Below are 19,853 nucleotides of genomic sequence, written 5' to 3'. Positions count from 1 at the left end.
TCTGAGGCACAGGAAAATGATCCTTCGGGCAGGCCTTATTCAGGTCTGTGAAGTCCACGCAGACTCACCATTTTCCGCTCTTCTTCTTCACCACAGCTGTATTGGCCAGCCACTCAGGGTAAAAAAACTTCTTTGATAGCCCCTGCTTTCTTTAATTTCATCACCTCCTCCCTCACCGCATCCGCATGCTCTTTCGACGATCGCCGAGGAGGTTGTTTCTTAGGTGTCATGGCTGGGCTAACATTAAGATGGTGGCAAATGAAATTCGGATCAACCCCTGGAGCCTCGTAGGCATCCCATGCAAACACGTCCACGTTTTTTCTGAGAAAGTCAATCAGCTTTTCCTTCTCTTAGGGCGGCAGTTCCGAGCCGACCTGAAAAAATCTTTCCCGATCGGAGCTCACAAGAACTTTTTCCAAATCCTCACAACTCGCCTCTTCGGCGGGTCCCCCACCACTCGAGGCCAGGTTTGGGGTTGTTAATTGCTATAAGCTATTCTCAACAGAGGTAGAGGGCTCAGTACTCGGTCGTCGCAAGATGGTAGACACCATGCATTGCCGGGCCACGGCTTGGTCCCCTATCACTTCTTTGACCTGACCTTCCGACGGGTACTTCACCTTTTGGTGTAAAGTTGATGATACAGCTCCTAGGGCATGAAGCCATGGTCTGGCCACAATGGCGGTGTAGGGCGAATATGCGTCCACCACTATGAACCTCCACTATGTCCGGACCTATTTGTATAGGTAGCCTAATCTGGCCTTTCGGGATAACAGTTTTCCCTTCGAAACTCACCAAAGAGGAGTCATATACTGTCAGGTCTTCTGGTCTCAGCTTCAACCCCTTGTACAAGTCGGGGTACATTACTTCCACGGCACTGCCCTGATCAACTAGCACCCTCTTCACGTCATATCCCCCAATCCTCAGTGTGATGACTAGAGTATCGTCGTGGGGTTGGATGGTTCCAACTTTATCCTCATCCGAGAATCCGAGCATAGGTAAGGCCATCCCTTTAACCCTCTTAGACTCCCGGTCATCAACTTCAAAGGGGAGTCGGGTCACCGACACCACTCTGAAAGGGTGGGAGTCGGTTCTTCCTAAAGCAGCAAGAATGACATTTATCGTGCCAATAGGCGGTCTTAATGTGCTTTGCCTTGCCTCGACACTCGTCTGCTCTTGTCGTCCAACAGGATGATGCAAGAGGTGTCTCAGCTTTCCCTCTCGGACCAGCCGGTCCAAGTGGTTTTTCAGGTTTCTGCAGTCATCGATGGTGTGGCCCGACTCTTGGTGGTATTCGCAATATAGGTTCTGGTTGCGCTTTGCAGGGTCGCCTGCCATCCTACTTAGCCATTGAAAGAACGATTCATTCTTGAACTTCTCTAAGATCTTGTGTAATGGTTCTCGGAACACAGCATGGACTGCCTGTGCCCCGGTAGATCCAGACTGTTCCAAGTAATCCCTTCTCGGCCGATTACTATTGTTAAATCGGTCTAACCTGAAGTCCTTCCTCTCCTGAGGGACAACCTTCGCCTTGCCTTTTCCCGTCTGCTGGTCCTCTTCGACTCTCTTGTACTTGTTGATTCGGTCCATGAGTTGGCGCACGCTAGTGACCGGTTTCCCAGTCAAGGACTTCCTTAAACCGTGCTCTGTCGGCAGGCCTTTCTTGAATGTGCTGATGGCAACATCATCGTAATTTCTCTCTATCTCGTTATACATCTCCTAATACCTATCCGAGTAGGCCTTCAGGGTCTCTCTTTCTCGCATGGACAAGGACAGGAGGGAACCTAAGGGCCGCGGAACCCTGCTGCTCGTTATAAAGCGAGAACCGAAAGCCTATGTTAGCTGCTTAAAAGAATTTATGGAGTTTGGCTTGAGGCTGTCAAACCATCTCATCGCCATGGGTCCCAAACTGGACGAAAACACTTTACACATCAATGCCTCATCTTTGGAGTGGACGGTCATCCTCTAGTTAAATTGGCTCACGTGCTCTACGGGATCTATCCGACCATTATATATGGCAAAAGTTGGTTGGTGGAACCACCGAGGAAGCTCAGCCCCCTCTATCCTGCGCGTGAAGGGCGATTGAGAGATGCGGTCTAGGGCCTTACTCATGGCGTCGTTTGCTAGGCCCTTGTAAGACGGACTTTTGTGGCCACGTTTGTGAGGTTGCTCTTCCTCGTAGGAGAAGGTTTCGCTTGGCGGGGTTCTCGACCTTCGCCTGTACTCATTGTCCTCCTCATCGCTGGTGTCTGGAGTAGGGGAAGGATGCCTTCGCTGCGCTCGGCGCAACTTCTTCTTCAAGTCGTCGATTTCTTGCCGTAGAGTCTTATTATCGTCCCACTTTTGGAATGCATGACCTTTCCCTTTCGAGCGACTTCTGCTCGTATGGGAGGTATTTACACTGCCCTCTCGTCGCTTGTCTTGATCTCTTTCCTGTTCGAGGTTCAAAAAGTTGTCCTGCCATTGGGAGTCTGCCTATCTCGTTTGGCGCAGACCTGATCCTTCCATCTCTAATGGCCTCATTTGCTGAGGCACAAGTTCTCCCCACAGACGACGCCAATTGTAGGGTCGCAATTTGGTGTCCAGACCCAACAGGTATGGGGTTTTGGCCCAAAGAGCCCTGAAACAATGAATTTATAGAGAATGGGTTATAGAACTAGGTCTTAACGAAGTGTATTCTGACTAGAATTGGGCCATGCTATAATTGAAAGTAAGAAAATCTCCTTCATGTCCGCTAGATATTCAGTCCGAGGAGACGTGGTGGATGTATACCGGTTCCTGCTCAAAGGCTATGGTTCTAGCACTGTTCTTCTGTTCTAAGTTCTGTTTTTTCTCCGTCCCCCCCTTCGTGGGGACTTCCCTTTCTTATATAGTCTTCTTGAAGTCATCAGGGCCTTACACTTGTTAATCATCTGGACCTCCACTTGAGTGTCTTTCCCATCGGACGTCCCTCCCATCTTTCTGTGAGTTGTGGTAGCCAAGGCAACACTGTTCACAAGTCCTCTCCACATTAATATGGCCAGAAAAGTAGCTGTCATGCATTTAATGTGGCAGTTGCAGCCTCACCCTTGGCATCCTACGCTTTCTTCCTTCTTACAGGCTTGTGGGACTCATCCTTGTTGCTAATGCTCATTGGGGTGGGTCCTTCTAGCAGGCAGAGTGCATGTTTGAGCCATATTTGGTACGTCCGAGGAGACATTTCTCCTCGGACCGCCTTTTAAACATCCTCAGGCACACAAGAATTGGGCCGAAAGCCCTTCTGGCACCCACGTCTTCTCCTCGGACGTGGTCGAATTTTCCACACGGGACCCAAGGCCCATTGTATGATCTTGGGCCTTTGCCCCTACAATATATATATACACGCACTAATTGTTTTATTATAATATAATTCAAATAAAAAATAAAGATAGTAAAAATAAAAGAACAAAAATTACTTGAAGTTGCATAAAGAATTACGTTGTGTAAGGTATTCACCAAAAATAAAATATTATAATAGAATATTAAATAACTTTAAAAAATTAATGTAACTCATTTTGAATATCTCAAAAAAAAAATTATAACCGTATTTTAATCTAAGTAATATTTAAAATATAAAAATAAAAAATAAAAAAATTGGCATTCACTTAAAATAAATTATCTTAATAATTTTAATATAATTATTATAATAAATCACGAGTAATTCTTAAATACTCTCGGAGCAGAGAGAATGGTGCTCCCTCTTCTTATATTCATGGTGAAGTCCACTCATTAAATTTATAGTAAGTCCACCGTAAATGTGAACATCATTTTTCGTACTCCAGAAGTACCTAAGAATTTTTCCTGACTCACAAAGCAAAACTATACCTTACACGTGGCAATTAAGGATAACATGATATTGATTACTCCTAAGACATTAACCTTGGTCAAAGAAAGAAAGAACAGAGAATTGTTTAAGTCTATTGATGAGAAAATGTTAATGATTAAGTGCTTATGAATAAATAATAATAAAAAAAGAAAGAGACAATGACACATGTAAAAAAAACTTTATATGCGGAAAACATCTCGTGGGCATGCTGCCAAAGCCATGGGCATGCCTGCATGCATGCTCCCAAGGCCATGACAGCCCCCATGGACGAAGCCAAGGCCTTTACAACCCATGGGCAAGCTACCTAGATCATGGCAACCTAGTGTAGGCACGTAGCCAAGGCATGGCATGCAAGCTTGCACTCTCCCCAGACCATGGCAGCTCTCGTGGACATGTAGCTAAAGCCAAGACAACTCTCGCGGGCATGCTGCCAAGGGAAAATCAAAAGCCAATTAACCAATATTCACTATGTAGGAAAATTTTTCCTAAAATACAAGCATATCCCTTCCTTTTATAGACTCGAGGAATTGGAAGAAATTCGACAACTACTGGCTCCTCATTTTGTAAGTGTGAGTACTGTGATCTAAAGCGGATAAAATGGAAAGGGATAGGAATCTCCCCCCTCTAATGCTAAGGTTGTGAATGGGGTAATAATAACTAAAAGGAATATTAAACTGCATTTTGTCTTTCAAATATGGGGTCAATTTTGGTCTCCCAAAATTTTAAATTGTAATAATTTAGTCCCTCCATCTATTTTACATTCATATTTCCTAATAGAATGCCGAGGTTCCCTATATTTAAGGGATCAAAATTGTACCAACCACATGGTTTGAGGTAAAAAAAAAATGCAAGTAAGAAATGGATTAAAATAGACAGAAAAAATTGTCCCCCATTTGGAAATTAAGAGAGGGAACCACGTTAAGAAAAGGCATAAGTACTTATTATTCTTGATTGGTAGAAAGAATGTTGATTACCAAATGCCTATTCTTCTTTACATCTAGAAGGAATGAACCAAATAATAACATTAGTCTACTCCTCCATTATGAGAAGTGTAAAGTCAAAATTAAAAAATCTTCTTTGTTAACCTCTTGATCATGTTGTTGTTCAATCCAACAATATCTTTCATGACCACAAAAAAAAAAAAAGCGCCCAAATAGTATGTCATATACCAATAAACCCAACTCCCCCATGCATTTGACTACTTATTAATCTCTTCTCTTCTAAGTGTCAAAATCACACTGAAATACTGGTGGCACATATGACTTGAGCTCACCAAAGATATTGTCATCTCCTTCACCATAAACACTTGAATCCTGATAATCAAAGTATGTTTGTATATCATCAGGAAATGAGCATTGTGGCGGGTCAGACTCCGATGGCATTGGTGAACATTCGGCATCCGATGACATCTCCATCATTTCCCTAAACTTTGAGGACTGAAGCAGAAGCCCTAGGGCTGATGTGGCAGTTGCAGCTGGTTGGGGTTGAGTCAGCAAGGTTTCTCCTGAGCTGTATGTTTGTTGGTTGTGGAGGAAAGTTGATGCAAGTTCTTGGTTATTAGGGTTCGGTGTTAAATTAGGTTCGACATTAGGAATATGGAGACTGGGATTATAATCAGTACTGTTACTACTATTATCTTTATTGGGTTTTAGCCATTTGATGTAACGACTAAGATCGAAGTTTGTGACTGCATTAAGTCCACGGTATTCTATAGCCGCCATGTCATATGCAGTAGCAGCTTCTTCTTGGGTAGCTGCAAAAATCAATGAGATCATGATTAATGATATTTGGGTCTTTGTTAATGAGTACCTTAGTTCAATGATTAAGAAATAACAAATATTATTGCTCAAAAAAAAAAAATAACAAATATTTAATTATAAATTTCAATACACTTTTTAAAGAAGAAAAGTGTATAAAAACATATATTCTGGTTAACCGTATGCATAATTAGTTTGTATGTGCTAATTCATTATGGTGTGTTTTTCTTCTTATTTGTGCACAAATTGACTTTATTTTTAAAAAGTTGTATAAAAACATCATTTAATGGAATATTAGGTGCATCTTAATTTGGAGCAATTATTTAGTAAACAAAGAGTAATATTCTTTTTTTTTACAAATAATAGCGGATCCTATTAATTAAATTCATGATAGGATTCAGCATTAATTTATACAAGAGGATGAAACATTAATTGCTTTCAGAGTTATATTTGTGGAAATTTGGTTTTTTTTTTTTTTTTTTTTTTTTGGAAATTTGGTAATTGGTAGTACTAAAATACCCTTAAATTGAAAATTGTACCAAATTCTAGGTAAGTTGCTCACTTATCCCTTGCCACTCTTGTAAAATTGAGTTTCAATTTTCAAAATTTTGGATGAATGAAAGAAAACAAGAGTGTATCATTTGATTGTGTAAAGAATTGCTTTTATAAGCCATAACAAAATTTAAATATTTTTTACCATCGAATGATCTAATCATGTTAGACGAAGCTGATTTCAGATTACGATAATAGAGGGAGGAGGAATACCATATGTCCCGAGATAGAGATATTTATTTCCAAAGACTCGACCAATTCGAGCTTCCCATCTTCCATTGTGATGATGCCTGCCCATTGATAATAAAAGAAATTCATATTTCAAATACGAGACAGGTTGCAATTGAAGCTTTGATAGTCACAGACATATATATATTGAAAGATCCCACGGTATACTTGATACATGATATTGATCCTCTATATATCTTATGTCATCTCGAAAATTTCGTGTATATATATGTATACACACATTCAAATCGATTCATATAGAGCACAAACAGTTTACGGGAAAGAACTGTGTCTCATCAAAGAGCACAAACAGTGAAACTTGGAATGATTTATTATTTTTTTTTATTATCTTTGAGACAATAATTGTTGAGGTAAATGACATTAGGAAGTTCTTAATTATTTCTTGAATTATTCCGTGCCCATATGCTACACTCTACTCTCACATAAGAGTGAGTCCTACCTATGAGTTTAGGGGTAGAACTGTAAAGTTTATATACTACACTCTACTCTCACATCAGAGTGAGTCCTACTTGTGAGTCCAGGGGCAGAATTGTAAAGTTCTATTGACATTTAGTTTTAGCTCAACTTTCGTTAGAAGCTCTATTCACATTTTTCCCAAAAAGTTTTACACCGTTAACTTCCTTTTTAGTTAGCCAATCAAGTCTCTCATTAGAACCAGTGCTCTCACATTTACTTTTAAGTTTAATTCTTTTCAATTAGATCTATCTTTGGCTTAAAATATCCTCTAATGATGGCAATCTATATAATTCACTTTGTTTAGCAAAAGCTCTCACACTATCTTTATTTAGCAGTATGAAGACTCTATATAATAATGAACCATATATATAGCGTGTTCTTTCTTCCTTAACAAAGAATTTTCTTATTTGAATCTAAAGTGAAAATAGCTTTAAAATCTTGACAAGTTCAAAATTCTTTTTTTAAGTTTTTCATTTCTATTTATTCAAATTATGCTTTATGTTTTCCCCCTTTAATTTATTTAACCAATTGACAAGCTTTATTCACTATTTTATCTAGAATTAACATTGGCTTCTACTTAAATTTGACATTTGGACAATCTAAATTGATGGATGATATTGGTTGTTTAGCTTGGTTAGTATTTTGAGTGTTGACTTTAATGGAAGATGCTAAGTTCTTTTTTATTATTTATTTTTTAAATATTTGTTATATGATACTTTGGAAATTGGGTAACTTTTGTGTGTAGCATCTTGGCCCCTCCACACATTAATTTCTGGCTCCTCCCCTGTGTGAGTCTCATACATAAACACAAACTGGCCAATTGAGAGGGGATAGAAAGTTGTGTTTTGTTTAGATCTCTCTCTCTCTCTCTCTCTCTCTCTCTCTCTCTCTCTCTCTCTCTATATATATATATATATATATATAATAATAAATAAATAAATAAAATAAAAACTCAACTTTCTTCCCCTCTCAATCGGCTGGTTTTTTTTTTCCCTGGGTGAGTAGACTGTTAACTTATTTAACGGCAAAGTGACAGAATTACCTATTTGGCACATATGTAAAGTTAAGGGAGTAAGCTAAAATAAAAGTTCAAGTGGTGTCATAGCTACTACCGGGTGTCATGGCATTTTTCCCAAAAGTAATATATCGAATGTATGAAATAATTTATAATTTCACTTATTAGAATTGTACAAAGATTTTATTCATAATAAAATTTCAAAGCCTTGGAAAATTATGATAATTACCTTGCAACACCTCTATATTTTGAAACTCCTCGAGAAAAACCACTGCTTTTCCTGCAAATTATATCTCACATCAATTCAAATTGTGAAATTTACACCTTATTTTTCTCAAAATTGAATGTAGATGTAGATTCTAAACCTTCTCAATGATCCAATATATTCTTCTCTTGATAGACCCTCCATTTCTTTGATTTGTTTATGGTATATTGATAACTGCAATTGTTAAGAGGGATTAGCCTCTAGGCCCTCTTCCTTAATCATCTATTCTAGTTTATAGCATTATTAAAAATAAATAAACATAAAAAATCAATAAAACAGAATTACCGGAAAGTTAAGAATGGTTTCTTCACCCCAGTATTTCAGTGCTGCAAGGTCATAAGCATGTGCAGCTGCTTCTTCGTCATCATAGGCACCTGAAAATTCAACAGTGCAATAAGAAATTAACACTACAAAACCAGAATTACTAAATTATAATAAAGTTGCACTCAAATAAGTAACTATAATTCCTTCATTTCTATAATTAAAGGTATACAATTTAGCCTTTATTTTCAAGAATTACATGTAGCAGCAGTAATTAATACATACCAAGATAGACTGCAATGAAGTAGGATTCCCACCAATCACCAACAAGTATGCCAAAGCCAAAAAGGAATAGGAAGAAAAAACCATAAGAGATATGAACATATAATCGATTAAGAGAAACATAGAGAAAATAAAAAACAAATAAACGTGAGCATGAACCTTGTCTTCCTTTCTTGTTTTGGGATTCATTCCAACAGTTCTTATCCCACAAATGAGCTTCATATCGTCCTGTCCATCGATGCCTGAAAATAATCAAACCACACCCACTTCAGAAAAACTAAAGGAAATGAACATAATGGAAAAATACAAATTAATAAAGTGGGTACGTAGTAACTTATTGACCTTGTGACCCCTCGATATATTGAGCTACGTTGAGGAGGAGAGTCTCTAGGGACACATCTCCTTGTTCGTTTCACCTTTGTGACAGTGTTAGAGCTATTAGTGTTATTGTTATTGTCATTGTTACTGCTGTTTGCATTGTTTTTCTTGGTTTTCTGTGATAATTTCGCCATGAAAGTCAATGAAAAAGATGAATATGAGAGAGAGAAAAAATGTTAAGAGAGAGAGATATGACTAAGTCCTAGAATGAGAAGGATTATAAAGGGTGACAATTGGCAATGATATAAGAGGCAAAAGAATGGAGTCAGAACAGTATGGGCTGTCAAACTAGAGAGGACGGGCCGGCAAGGAGCTAGGTACGTATTCTGTGACCGACTAGTTTAACCGGCTCATAAAGCCTTTTTCTTCTTGTCCTCACCTAACATTGTGCTAAATTAGTTTCGATCATATTGAAATCTGATTGATGTAGCCCTTTTTGTCTTTATTTTATAGGATGAACCTTATTTTATAAAATAAATCTTTTTTTTTTATTTCATATTTATACAAAAGTCGTAATGGTATATTGTCATCTTCAGATATTTTATGCCTACGTGTGAAATGAAAATATAGTTAATTTATGTTTCTTCAATGACAATATGCTACATGTTTTTGTTTTTTTACTATGCGTGTGGAATAAAGATTTTTTGTCTCATTTTAACTGTTTAATTTTATACTTCATCAATCAATCAATCACAAATTATTATATCTATTTTTTATTTTTTTTTCTTAAAAATATATATATACATGATTTATTGCTGTTAGTGTAATATATAATGTAATAATAGAAGTGGGATAAAAAAAAAAATTTATTGGCGTGTGTGTGAATACATTTATTGAGGGAGAGAGAAATAGAGATTAAATTAGATGAAGAATAAGATATGTCGATATTTTTCGGCCACTTTTAATTGTGTGCGGTTTCTTTTGCTTTACTTGTTAAAGATTTCATTGAATTGAGTTTAGATGTCATTGGCTAAAGGTAGGAAAATGTGCCATGTGGGGTTAATGTTAGCTCCTAGTAAATTGACTTCATCACATCAGAAATCAACCACCACAGTGCAAATTGAAAACCTTAGGCAACGTGTCATAGAGAAATAGGGTTGGTATAGAGTATGGTTGTCCTTAAAAGTTGGTACGTTAAATATCTTAAAGGCCCAGTTAACATGACCCAAAACTAAAATAGAACAGAAAATTATGGAAATACTTGCACACAGGGAAATAAATTCACTCACTCATGAATTGATGACCAAAGCCTCAATAAAAACTCAATGCGTAGTACACGTCTTCTTAAAGACCTTCACGTGACATGATCTATTCGATGTGGGCCTTAGGGAGACTTTACGTGCTCTATTCGATGTGGGTCACCAAGATAGCTAGAATTTATTAGCATATTTTGCACACGATGGCGTAACTGTAACCAACCCAAGTTGATCGTATAAGTATTAATGATATGGTTGAAAAGTTTCTGAACTTTTTAAGGTTTACCAAAGAAAAAAAAAAAATTTTAGGTTTAGGGTGTCCTAGCTAGCTACTTTCATATCTTGCTTACTGGCCCTGTTGTACAAAACTCTCAAATTAATACTCACAGTGGATGAGGAGCCAATGATGACTAGTTACTAGTTTTAATGCCAAACCAATAATCAGAGAGATTATTTTGTGTTTTAATTAAGGAAGTTTTTTGGTCAAAAAAAAAAAGGAAGTTTTTATCTCAAAAAAAAAAATTAGGAAGTTTGGTAAGCAAACTGTTGGCAACCATATCTAGTATAGCATAAAGATTTCTTGTTCACCTAATTAATGCAATAGATTATCAGAGAAATATTGTATTGTTCAACTGTTAATGCTTGAGTGCTTTTTTTATTTTTATTTTTTTGCTTGGTAAGTGTGGGGATAGAACCTCCGAGCAACAGGTTACAAAGGAACCAAGTGCCACTTGGTTACGAGGTCATTGACTTAATGCTTGAGTGCTTGATATTCCTTTAATTAGGACATAAAATACATTATGCTTTTTCATGATAATATCTTTTCTTGACATAGACACTTTTTTGTTTTTTGTTTTTTTAATTTTATGATTAACTGAGAACATATTTAAGGGAGTTAAGATCAATTATATATGATTTTTTTAATTTATTAAAAAAAAGAGAGAGAATTGGATGGGGTGACCAAAATATTTTTCCTACTTAGGTATTACGATAGTAGCATCCTATCTGTTGGATCCAAGCTTGAAAGTAGGAGAATCGATAAGTTATAGTTGTTATCCCAATTCCACAAGAACGCCAGTGGGCATTAAACCAAGTGTGGTAGATTATATGTGATATATCACAAAGATATATAATAGGAAGTAAGATGTTTTGACTAATCAGGGTGATAACCAATAGTCTCATATCTCTCACCAAATAAGAGATCAAAGTTTGAGGTTCAAGAAGGACAAGTGGAGATTAGTTCTGAGCACATCCAGCCTATGAGCTGAGCTAAGGAATAAATTTTACCGGGCTAATCAGGTTAATAAAAGGTGTACTTGTCAAACATGTCCGCAATAAGTAACCAAAAGAATGCAATATTATTGAACAAGAGATGAGAGGTTAGTTTTTCTGGGTTTTTTTTTTCTTGTAGTTCTGGCATCTTTGCTTCCAAAAAAGAAAAAGACTTTCTTTGGTCTAGAAAGAAGATACAGTACTGTCTGATATCTGGTGTTAAAACCAAGGACTCAATTAACTATAGGCACAATTTTTTTTTTATAGAAACTTTAGGCACATCTAACAATCTAAGTAACATCAAGTATGATTTCGAGCCAACACTTGCCGACTACAACTGTCAAAAAGGTTAACTTCGATTCAACATAAATTTTTATATCTACACCAGACCACAACCCCGTATCATCAATTTTCATAACTGCTACAATGCTGGGCCATACAACGTATTGGGTCTGGTCCCATTTATACAAGCTTTGGGCTAATAAATCTAGACCAAAATGGGGCTAACTGGCTAAGTGAGAAGTGGGCCAATTCAATATAACTTATTTCAGTAAGGGACCATACTTCTAGGCCACTTGAATACTTTTCCCAGAAATAATTTTCCCAGAAACAAAACAGGAAGATTAGTTGAAATTTTTGTGATGCACCTTTAAATCTCATTGTAGCAAGCAATATGATTGTTCTATCATGCCACAAATGAGAGGATAGAAAAGATACTTTAGTAATTACCCTCTTTGATAAGCTTTCTTGTTCCAAAAAAAAAACAAAGAAAAGCTTCAACAACAGAATCCTTCACCAATCCCTCTGGGCCAAGTTCTTTGTAAAATAGGACATTAAGGGTGTGTTCAGCAAAAATTAAAAAGTCGGCTTATTTTACTATTTAACTTATTTTTACTACTATTCATGAGCCTTATTGCACTTTTTGGTATTATTCATGAATTCTACTGTACTATTTCAGTTAATTTTTATTTTTATTTACAATATTTTCAATAAAAAATTTTCAGTTTCAGCAAAATAAGCAGATTCTAATCAGACCCTAAATCTATTTGGTCATAGAGGCTAGAGCCTTGTCATTTCTCGTGGCAAATAGAGACTGCAAAAATTCCAACCTCAGTTTTATCCTTCTGCATCAATTCTTTCACATCCTTATGAATCTGATCTGAAAACAGAAAAGTTACTCTACTAATAATTCTACCTTCATTTGTGGCAATAGGAGATCCTAATGATAGATTTTGTAGAATTCAATTACCACCTGTTTAATTTTAGAAGGTTTATCCAATCTTCTTCCTGTGTTGCTGTCTTGCTGATAGTCAATCTATTCTGAGAATCTGAGATGCTATAGATTTTTCCAATAGAATCCCTTTTTTTATTCCCTAATTTCTGGAACTCATTTTCATCTCACCATTCTATCATGTTCAATGATTTTAGAATTGATTATTCCCACAGTTATTTACAGAGTGACTATAAAATTTACATTTAAAGCATTCCACTGGATGCTTGCTAAATTTTTAATTTCAAGCATTTGTTCTCATTTGAGTAGGACAAGAATCAGAAGGGCATGTTTGGAAATTATGTATCCAATTTATTTTAAATTCTTAAAACCAATTCACAACTTATATAAATAATTGTCGGGGACGTTTTTGCGACAAGGGCCGAAAATGCGAGAATGGCCCAAATCTTCCCTTAGGTTCTTTAGAAGTGTTTATTTGTGGAGAATCAAGCCCAAAATTCCAAATGTATAATGAACAAAAGGGTATTGGGGCTTTGACAAGAGAAAATCAAAATGCTAATAATGAAAGTGCAGAAAAAGTATAAAAATATAACAAGTCTGAAACTTCGACCCACAGTCACACAGAAGAAGAAATTGAGGAAGGTCATGAGGAAGAGAGAGAAGGTTTCCCTGTACCCACATTTCCACCCCTAAGGTTCAGAATTGTGAGAATGTCTCTTGGCTAAGTGGGTTTTTGCTTTCAAATTTCAACTCTATAGGGAAAACGTGGTTTAACAAGTCTGAAACTTCGACCCACAGTCACACAAAAAATGAAATTGAGGGAGGTTGTGAGGAAGAGAAGGAAGGTTCTCCTATACCCATATTTCCACCCCCAAACTTCAGAATTGTGAGATTGTTGACTGGTTGAATGGGTTTTTGCTCTGAAATTTCAGGTCTTTAGGTAGGACGTGGACTCACTTTTTATGAGCTGAAGAGAGAGTTTTATATAGAGTTTGGGGTATTGCTCTTGGCTGGTTTTTGAGTAGTGGAAGAGGCTTTGATCCCCTATGATACCAATTTGGTGTTTTGGCTTGGGTTGCTTTTGTTTAGGAAAGAGTTTGGTAAGCTTTTTACATAATTTTGGAAATAAAAGAGGTTTGCTCTAATTGGTTGCCTTTGGTCAAACATTTCAGACCATTGGAAAGCTCACCTAAGTGAGGTCTAGCAGATGAAGTTGGCCAATGGAAGCCAAATATGTTTTAAAGGTAAAAGTGAGTTACGACAGAAACTTTAGGCCACAGTCACCCAGAGCATAAAAACTATTTTGGGGTGGAAATTTTGGATACAAGACCTATTCCATGAGCCTGATGTGCTACTAGTGTCCCTTGCTCACTTGGTAGCACGCATGGGCTGGGCTCATGCAAAAGGTCCAAAAGGAACCGACTCATACCCTCCAAATCACACTTCCTCAATTTCCCCCAATAAGTCACATGGGCTTAGGCCATACTTAAAAGAATAAAATAAAATATAATACATGAATTGAGCTCACAAGGAAATCGGGTTTGGTTGAATCAGGTTTGTAGAAAATGTGTCGCGAAAATGGGTATCAACAATAATTAAATATGATAACGTTTTTTTTTATTAAATTCGTGTAATATTTTTTTGGGGTTAATTATGTCCTAGCCATTAGCTAGATACCATTGTCTTTTTAAAAAATCTTTTTTAACTTTTTTAAATTACTTAGAATAAACAAACACCGTCCTACACAATTCTTACCTAATCCTACCATGATAATGTTTTTCTAGGTAAAATTTAAAATACTGATTATTAATCCCAGTATCATCAATTTCATATTTATGTACTACACCAGGTGCACTCGAGGTTGATAATTATTTTATCGATAAAGTTTAGTTACAAAATTAGTTGTAACCTAAAATTAGAACTTTAATCCATAAAATAAACATTACTACATATTTTGAAATTCTAACCTTTGAATTGCATGTTTTTTACACTCTTAATACATATATTAAATTCTGTGTTAATTAGACATTATTTATTATATGATCTATAAGTTTATATTTTATGCATAATTTTAAACTACAAAGACTTGCAATTTAAATAATTTATTGATAACATAACTATTGATTTTTAATTTTCTAGAAATTTTGCAAGCATAGAGGATATAAGAAGAAGATGTAATCTTATGATAGATTTGTCAAAATTCACCTAAAAAAAAAAGATATTGAATAAAGTTGTAACCTTATGTTACAACTAATTTTATAGCTAAACTTTGTCATTGTTTTATGGCATCTAGATTTTCTTCTTTTTTCTGTGAAAAGATTAGACTACTGCAATTTGGACTTTAAATTTAATAATTTATATATTAGTTACTTTTAATTTCTAGTGTTTTTTCTTCTTCTTTTATATATTTATACTAGCTTGTAACCCACGCATACCTATGGATGAATTTTAAAATAAGCACATTTTTAATCATAAAATATACATAATTAATTAAATTATTAGAAAAGGCAAACATAATTAGATGCGTGTTAAAATTTATGCCTAAGTTTAGTACTAATTATGATCATTTTTATTCTAATTTTTAATAAGATAGAACATGTAGTGATTTTTGTTTTGTGGTGATTTTTGTTGAGTAGATATATGATTGGTGTTTTTTTTTTTAATTGTTCATTAACATTGGACTTCTAGTATTTTGCACTCACTAACAGACTTGACACAAAAATTAAAAACTTTAAGTGGATACATGCAACAAAATTAGTCCACAATCGAAATATAATTTGAAATCTAATTGAATTTTCTCTTAGTTTTGGCTTTGATATATATATATATATATATATATGAAACAATCATATCACATCATGTCGATCTTCTAACCCATTAAAAACCGATAAGAGCATCCTTATCAAGAATTCTAAATTTTTTAGCATTTAGCACTTCAAAAATCTACTTTATTTATTATACCATCCCACTTTAAAATACATCAAACATCAAAACTTCTATATTTTTTACCATTTTATTTAAATAATATAAACTACTCATTAAAATAATAATAAAACAACTTAACACAAACAACTAGCCAACCACCTCACCACATGAGAATAAAAAACTATTTTTGTTTTACAATTCAGGCTACAGTGAGCTTGTATTAATACAAGCTCACTGTGCAAGTATGCCAAAAATTTTACAATTTGAAAGCTTTTATGGAGTTGCTTTTTTGATGTTTTGATGCTAAAATTTAGCATATATCCATTTTAGCATCCTTGATAAGGATGCTCTAAGGGTCATAAGCTTTGCAACCTATTTAATCTAACATGTTTCTGGCCGAATATAATTTGACCCATACCCAATCAACTCAAACACCAATATGTCCGACTTGACATGTTTAGGCCTAATTGGTGGTTCCTGTGGACACCCCAACAATCAACAATGTAAACCATAATCCCTTCTCACGTTTCCATTATTTTTATATTTTTTTCATTAAAAAGAAGCTGCCCAATATAATATGAAACAATCATATTTATTATTATTATTATGGGAATGAACTATTTTTATAATTTTATACATTTAAATCATGTATAAAATGTGTGTATATATATATATTATACAAAATAGAAATTTTACTCTAACCTAATCTAAGTGTATATGTGTGTGAAACTCTCTCCTAGAGACTTAAACCCCAACTCTTAACTCCCACACTCTACAAGCACTTATACTTATGGACCGGAGTGATCATCGCGTTAAGGATGCATAATGATAAATGTCAATATAATTAAGTGGTATTGAGTATTCTCTTTTATGAAAAACTAGTTATTGGCCCATGTTTTTCACAGTTTTTCACTCAACTTATTAATTTATAAATATTATTAATAGTCATGTTATAGAAAAATATTCTTTATTTAAAAACAATGTGAGAAGTTTTTTGTTGTTATTTTATGTTGTCCTGTTTTAATTTGTGTCTAAATTTTATTAGAATTTTTTTACCTTTAAAATATAATTTCCAATTTAACAATGTTTATTTGACTTTCTTTCTCTCTCAACTTATTTATTAAAAAGTCTACACACATATAGTTAATAATAGTAGTGACATTAAATTTGCTATTTAACAAAAAATAAAAATAAAAGCAATTGGAAGCTTATTTGAACATCAACAACAATAGAATTCCATTGGATCAAGAAAAGTGATTTGACAAGCTTTGCACCTCTCCTTTTATCTCTAATTAAAAAGGGAGTTTTTAAATAGAACTTCATCAGCATCAATACAGGGAAACCCACAAAGTCCATGTCTCTCTTTGTCACCTGCCTTCAAGATTTGTTGAATAAAAGTTGAAAAAGAAGAAGTTAACAATGTCATTCATTTGTTAGAATTCTTTTTTTGCAATTGGAATTTGTTATATATATTGAAATTATCATTTATTAATAAAAATTAAAAGGTTTTTTTCTTTTTTCTTTTTTGGTTTTTGGTTTTTGGTTTTTGGTTTTTGAAGGAGGTGAATGGCTATGACTTATGAGTTACACCGATGCTAAAGAAAATGAAGAGTATGAGTTACAAAGGATGATATAACAACTCATTAGCTTTTTTTGGCATTCAAAGTTAATACCATGTAAAAAGTCATAGCTTTTACTATGACAATCCTACTTAGCAAATTGTAATTAACTGTATATTACTTTTATATTGACTCACAACTTTTTTTTTATCACTTACATTCTACTAAGTAGACCATTGTGATGAAAGTTGTATTTTTTTTTATGTGATTTTAGATTTTTGTTTTTTGGTTGGATGTAACAACTTATTAACTATACCTATGGGTTACAAGTTACAACCCATTAAATAGGCTTTTTTTTTTCCATGTGTAACACAAAAGGTTGTCGACCAAAAAACAAGTAAGTTAAAGTGTGTAACACAAAAGGACGTGCATAGGTATTGTATTAATTGGCGTCCTGTATTTAAATTGGCAAGTTTTTCTTTCAATGTCTAAGACAAAAGAGAAGTGCTAGTGCCAAAACTAGTGCACAACTTGCCTATGTGGTGAGTTATGGTTGGTGGAGGGGTGATAGTGGGTCACCCCTCCACCAACCACAATTCGCCACATGGGCAACCAAAAAAAAAGTAAGTTAAAGTGTGAAACACAAAAGGATGTGCATAGGTATTGTATTAATTGGCGTACTGTATTTAAATTGGAGGTTTTTCTTTCAATGTATAAGACAAAAGAGAAGTTCTAGTGCCACAAACTAGTGCACAACTTTGTGCACAACTCACCCATGTGGCGAGTTATGGTTTGTGGAGAGATGATGGTAGGTCACCCCTCAACCAACCACAACTCGTCACATAGGCAAGTTGTGCACAAAGTTGTGCACTAGTTGTGGCATCAGAATTTTTCAAAACAAGAGGACCAAATCACTTTATTGCATTAATTATGCATTCAATTTTTTTTCTATAAAACTTAAATGACCTATTAACTATAAGTGGCGCTGTATTTAAATTGGTTGGTTTTTGTTTTCATGTGTAACGCAAAAGGACGTAAATCACTCTATTTGTCTTAATTATGCATTCAATTTTCCCCCTACAACTTAAACGACAATGATAAATTGAAAATGAATAGGTGTGTATAACTAATACCAACTTAAAAGAGAATGGTAATTTTTTTTTCCTTTGATTGTTAACTAATCCTCTAACAGCAATGGTTAAGATGTATATAATGTTTTATTAAATAATATTTGTATACACTTTCTAAAAAATAAAGTCAAACTATACACATATATTCAAAAAAGCACACAATTTATGTTTGTAAACCAATCAATCAATTAACACAAGTATTTTCTTTTTTGAAAAATGTGCGGTACAACTCATAATTAATTGAGCATGTATTAGTTAGGGCACTCGTTAACAACTTAACATGACTTTTTTTTTTTTTTTTTCTAAAGCTCAAAACAAGATTAATAATTAATAGGTGCATTGACACATGTCATTGTTATATAAGGATACATGTAATCACAACATGCAGATCCTCTCATTTTGGAAATCTAACTTTTATAATAATTGGATAAAGTTTGAATTCTCTCTCCTTTATTATTGTAGTTGTACAATTATTAGAAAAAATCATGGATAAAATGAACTAACATATTTAATGCTAGTGATAAAAGTTGAACATGATAACTAATGACTGGCATAAGAGTAATTATCAAATACTCTTGGAATATGGAGAATAGTACTTCGGGTCCTCTCACATTCATGGTGGGATCCACCCATTAAATTCATGATAAGGTTCACCATAAATATGAGAGGAAAGATCACCATTTTTCCACACTCCGGTAATACTTATGAATTTTCCTTGATGTAGGCAAAATATTGTTACATGTAAAAATTACTTATGCTATATTGTTATATAAACAATCATTAAGCAAATGAATAAAACAGAATTGTATACAACTATTTTTTTTTTATATTTTTATACATGGTAAGTGAAGGATGGCAATTCAAGCCTTAAAATTTTCTATTAAAAACACCAAAAAAATATCAATGGACCTAAATATTATAAACATATAAAACTATTAAGTTTGTATGAGCTTGAAATTAAGTTATCACCCACCAGGATTTGCATTTAAAGAACCTTTTAGAATATATATATATATATATATATATATATATATAGAATATTCTGATATGGCAAATGATATCCTTATCGGATTATGATCAAGTGATATCCTCATTTCCCTCTCACAAAATATTTTTACATTTTTACTTCTTCTTAGCTTTTTTTTATTCTATGTTCGAGATTGATTGATTTTTTTTTTTTTTAACTTTCAATTTCTGACATGAATAAGGATTACATCCAGTGCAATTCCTGGTCTCAATCCATCCTTATCACCGCTTCACTAGTAAAGTCTTCAATCTCTGAACTCTACAATTAATGCTATGGTTTCACAATTGGGGACCCCCTCATAATATTTGTCGTTCTTCGCCTTTTGGTTTCTTGTAATAAATTTTTCTTAACATCATGAACCAAACGCAAACGGCTCAACAACCCCCACCATACATATTATTGTGGAAGTACTTGAATCGTATGGGTGAGACTGTGAGAGCAATGGCCAATTTCTTAC

The 19,853-nt window shown here is 34.5% G+C and overlaps 2 protein-coding genes across 2 annotated transcripts; both read right to left on the bottom strand.

The window, feature by feature from the left end:
- Positions 1 to 516: 516 nt before the first annotated feature.
- LOC115973874 lies at positions 517 to 1,713 on the bottom strand. The gene has a single exon (XM_031094112.1). The coding sequence runs from the start codon at positions 1,711 to 1,713 to the stop codon at positions 517 to 519; it is 1,197 nt and encodes a 398-aa protein (XP_030949972.1).
- A 3,046-nt stretch (positions 1,714 to 4,759) lies between these two features.
- Positions 4,760 to 9,390, bottom strand: LOC115977302 (AP2-like ethylene-responsive transcription factor At1g16060). The gene is made up of 8 exons (XM_031099081.1): positions 9,021 to 9,390; positions 8,838 to 8,920; positions 8,682 to 8,690; positions 8,421 to 8,509; positions 8,236 to 8,309; positions 8,100 to 8,150; positions 6,364 to 6,440; positions 4,760 to 5,594 (listed from the first exon to the last, which is right to left on the bottom strand). The coding sequence occupies exons 1-8, from the start codon at positions 9,188 to 9,190 to the stop codon at positions 5,062 to 5,064; spliced, it is 1,086 nt and encodes a 361-aa protein (XP_030954941.1). The 5' UTR covers positions 9,191 to 9,390; the 3' UTR covers positions 4,760 to 5,061.
- Positions 9,391 to 19,853: the final 10,463 nt, after the last annotated feature.

Source organism: Quercus lobata, chromosome 2, assembly GCF_001633185.2.
Source record: "Quercus lobata isolate SW786 chromosome 2, ValleyOak3.0 Primary Assembly, whole genome shotgun sequence".
Taxonomy (NCBI): Eukaryota; Viridiplantae; Streptophyta; class Magnoliopsida; order Fagales; family Fagaceae; genus Quercus; species Quercus lobata.
Note: the sequence above shows the minus strand (reverse complement) of the source record. Positions and strands in the feature narration are given on the sequence as shown.

Excerpts from the sequence above, each read along its gene's own strand:
- LOC115973874 (XM_031094112.1), bottom strand. The coding sequence starts at position 1,713 with ATGTATAACGAGATAGAGAGAAATTACGATGATGTTGCCATCAGCACA.
- LOC115977302 (XM_031099081.1), bottom strand. The coding sequence starts at position 9,190 with ATGGCGAAATTATCACAGAAAACCAAGAAAAACAATGCAAACAGCAGT. Across the intron at positions 8,310-8,420 it reads AAACCATTCTTAACTTTCCG|TTATCAATATACCATAAACA; the intron begins GTAATTCTGTTT and ends TAACAATTGCAG. Across the intron at positions 8,151-8,235 it reads TATATTGGATCATTGAGAAG|GAAAAGCAGTGGTTTTTCTC; the intron begins GTTTAGAATCTA and ends TATAATTTGCAG.